We start from the raw sequence: 3,516 nt of genomic DNA on the forward strand, positions 1-3,516 counted from the left end.
AGCCAGATGGAAATGGACTGAGGTACCAGTGGGAGGGAGGAATGGGGACGGTGACCGTAGGCCTCACTTCCAATTGGTTTGATCATGAAGGAAGAAAATGGAAGGGAAGAGGAGTGTGGAAGGTGAAGCATTGGGTTTAAATGAAAGAACCATGATAGGGTTTCAAAACTCCTGGAAAGCCCCCAGTGAAATGCCCTGGAGAGAGACGGGGGCCCACAGCCCTATGATAGCCCCAACACCAGTGGATACCATCCGTCTGTGTGCTTCCCTCCCACAGGGAGTCCCCTGGCAGTTGGACTGTTCACTTTTCTGTGTTGTGCACAAGGACTCACAGAGGGGAGGGTGTCTGAGGGATGGCGCTCAAGGTTAGTGGGGCAAGAGTGGGTGGGTAAGGGCCTCCAGTTCTGCATCCTCCAGTACACTGATCTAAGTCAGGCCCCACACAGCCTTCCAGAGGGCTCCCAAGGACTTGACCCCCCCACCTGCCCCTAGTTTTATGTAGCTCATGAATTGTTCATCATCTCTTCCCTGTCTGATCTCCCTTCCTTTCTGGCTGGGGTTGCCAAACAAGTGAATGTGCTCATTCAAGCCCATGTCTCGGGTTGTTCTTTAGGGGGAACCCAAATCAAGGTGTGTGAGGTAAATTTTTTAGGTAGGCAGGAGGGTCAGAACGCCAGCTAGAAGAGGGATAGTTTTCAGAAAGCAAGAGAGGGGATGCCAGCTTCTCTGGCATCAAGAGGTTAGGTGAGTCCTCTCTGATGTACTCTCTAATGGAAGCTGTCCACTGGAAAAGGAGTGCAGGAGGTCAGAAACACGGAGTTCAAAAAAAAAAAAAAAAGGTGAAATAATGAGTGTGAGGGTGAGCCGACCTGAGAACCCGGGTTTCCAGGAATGCTGAGTCCATCTGAGGTAGTGACCCAGGCTCTGTGACAAAAGTTCTGTAACTTTCCCCAGCAGCGCTCGGCTCTCTGTCAGTGAAAAAAAAAAAGTGAGTTCACCCAGGAAGACCAGTGGATGTGACAATGGAGTCATTGGAAGTTATGAGCCTCTGCTGGAGGACAAGGAGAGAAAGGAGAGACATTGTGGATTAAGGCAGAGTTGGAAAAGCTTTTCTGTAAAGGGCTGGGTAGCAAACGTTTGAGGGCCACACAGACTGTCACAACTACTAGATCTGTTGTCATAGTAAGAAAGCAGCCAAAGGCAGGTCACAGAGGGGCAGGGATGTTTGCTAATAAAATGTGATTTACAAAAATAGTGGTCCTCAGGTTGTTGTCGAGCCCTGGATTAAGATACACGGGAGGGTTTGATTTGGTGACTTTGGCAGGGATGGGGGTGTGGTGAGGACAATGTCTTGGGTGTAGTGTAGCTGGGAGGTGATGGAGAGAAGTGAAGAAGATCCTTGCTGACAGGGAGGTTGGGAGGCTGAGAGGCCTGGGAGCTGAGGTCATCCTTGGGGATGTGGATATCCCCACCATGACAAAGAATGATACTTCAGGCAGGAGGGAGAGTGTCATCCAGGGTGCTAAAACCTTGGATGAATGAGGGTAGGGTCCAGAAGGTCTGCAGATGATAGTGGATGGATACATGAGCACCACAAGGAAGTACTGTTTGTTATCAGGGAAGGCAGTAATCATCTAGATGTTTCCAGAGAAGAATAGAGAGTAGAGGCTGTGTTTGGGGCAAGTGAGCACCAGATCTAGTGGCCAATGGATTTGTCCATTGTGTCTTCAGAGCTACATGTTCTATAGAGACTGACATTTTTTGTCCTTTCAAGAACACAAAGAAGCCACTGTCACAAAAGCATTTATGTTTGTCCCCATTACCAATTAGGTTAAACTTCCAGAAGCCTATACTGACCGCCCCTTCCCTGGCCCTAGAGTTCACCACTACCCAGCAAGATCCTAAACTCCTTAGCAAGCTGTGGAAATCCATCGCCACCCATCTGCAACCTACTCTCCTAATTCATTTCCTGTGATGCTTCAGCAGACAAAATATAATGGTTACCCACACGCACCCCACAAATGATCACATCTGCCTTTGTGCCTTTGACTTAAAGATTCTTTCTTTTTTTTTCTTTTTTTTTAATCTTTATTTATTTATTTATTTATTTAATGTGGTACTGAGGATCAAACCCAGTGCCTCACACATATGCGGCAAGTGCTCTACCACTGAGCCACAGCCACAGGTTTGGATATTTTTTATACTATGAAACATTAAATTGCTAAAGAGCAACTAGAGCTGTATTCAAATTCAATGAACTGAGGTTCTTTGTGTCTACCTGTGCACCATTCTGTTGTTGAGAACTATAAAGGATAAAGAGAAAGAAAAGCTAACTTATGGTAAAAGATTTTTTTCTGGCCAAATATGCCTATTTTCTCTAATGGTATGGGTAAATGTTGTGGGCTCTTGAGTTGGGAGTCTGAGTTCAAAAGGTATCTGCTAATCCCGTAGCCTTAGTTATACAAACACAAAAGGGCAAAAATGAAGTTTTGGGAGTAACTATTTAAATGATATTAGCTATGATGTTATTGAGAGAAGTATATGCTTGATTTAAATATTCATGGACACTTCTGTTAGAATATAGGCATTTGGGGAAAATTCTGAAAGAGAAGTAATTTCAAACAGATCTTTTTGAAAAACATAACTTTATAACTGAAAAAAATGAGCATTTGATTAGGATTTTAAAGAATCCAGAAAATACCTAAGCTTTCCTCCGAGCAGATTTATTTAACCTAACAAAATTTTATATACAAAGTGATCTGGACATGCTGCTTCAAAACATGATCCTTATTAATATCCTGATACGTTGGTTAAAAAGCAACTCACTCTAAAATAAATAGAAAAGTACCCAATGCATATTCAATGAATGGCTTAATCACTGCAACTTAACTAGTTTTGTAAGATGATTAACATAGTAGGATTGAGTCCCTATGACAGGCTGCTGGAGAACTGATGAGAGACATCAAGAGGCCATTTTGTGCACTGCCACGGTGATGCCATCATGTTTTTGGATCATAATGTTCCCATTATCTGATTCTAGGCACACCACAGGAATATCAGTGGGGTCAGAGGTTAGCTTAGCTGCTTGTTGGGCTAGAACAGATATAACCCCAGCATGTTCATCTGACAGAGTCCCACGACAGCCCAGATTAAGTCCTTGTGAATCTGTGCACAGGACTCCAACAATGGACGGATTCTTCATTGTATCCTCCAAGTGCTGCTCCAAAGTCGCCTCCATCTCGCTCGAAAGCCACCCTGGCGCCAGTCCTCCGTTACCAAGATTCTTTCTCTTCACTTCCAACTATCAACATCTGATCCATCCTCTAGGGGCCAGCTGGAACACTGTGCCCAGGCTGAACTTTTGCAGGGCCCCTCAGCACCAGGAGATCTTACCCCATCTCATGCTGCCAGAACAGGATTGGAGTGAGATTGCAGTGAGATTGGGTTAAACATGAGGAGTCCCTTAAAATCTGATATTTTCAAACTTCTTGTTTGTCATAGAGCCAGGGACAGCGA

The 3,516-nt window shown here is 44.7% G+C and overlaps 1 protein-coding gene across 1 annotated transcript; it reads right to left on the bottom strand.

The window, feature by feature from the left end:
- Positions 1–2,707: 2,707 nt before the first annotated feature.
- Positions 2,708–3,271, bottom strand: LOC308643548 (ragulator complex protein LAMTOR5). The gene has a single exon (XM_081283377.1). The coding sequence runs from the start codon at positions 3,236–3,238 to the stop codon at positions 2,963–2,965; it is 276 nt and encodes a 91-aa protein (XP_081139503.1). The 5' UTR covers positions 3,239–3,271; the 3' UTR covers positions 2,708–2,962.
- Positions 3,272–3,516: the final 245 nt, after the last annotated feature.

Source organism: Spermophilus citellus (assembly GCF_964194105.1).
Source record: "Spermophilus citellus genome assembly, chromosome: 3".
NCBI classification, from domain to species: Eukaryota; Metazoa; Chordata; class Mammalia; order Rodentia; family Sciuridae; genus Spermophilus; species Spermophilus citellus.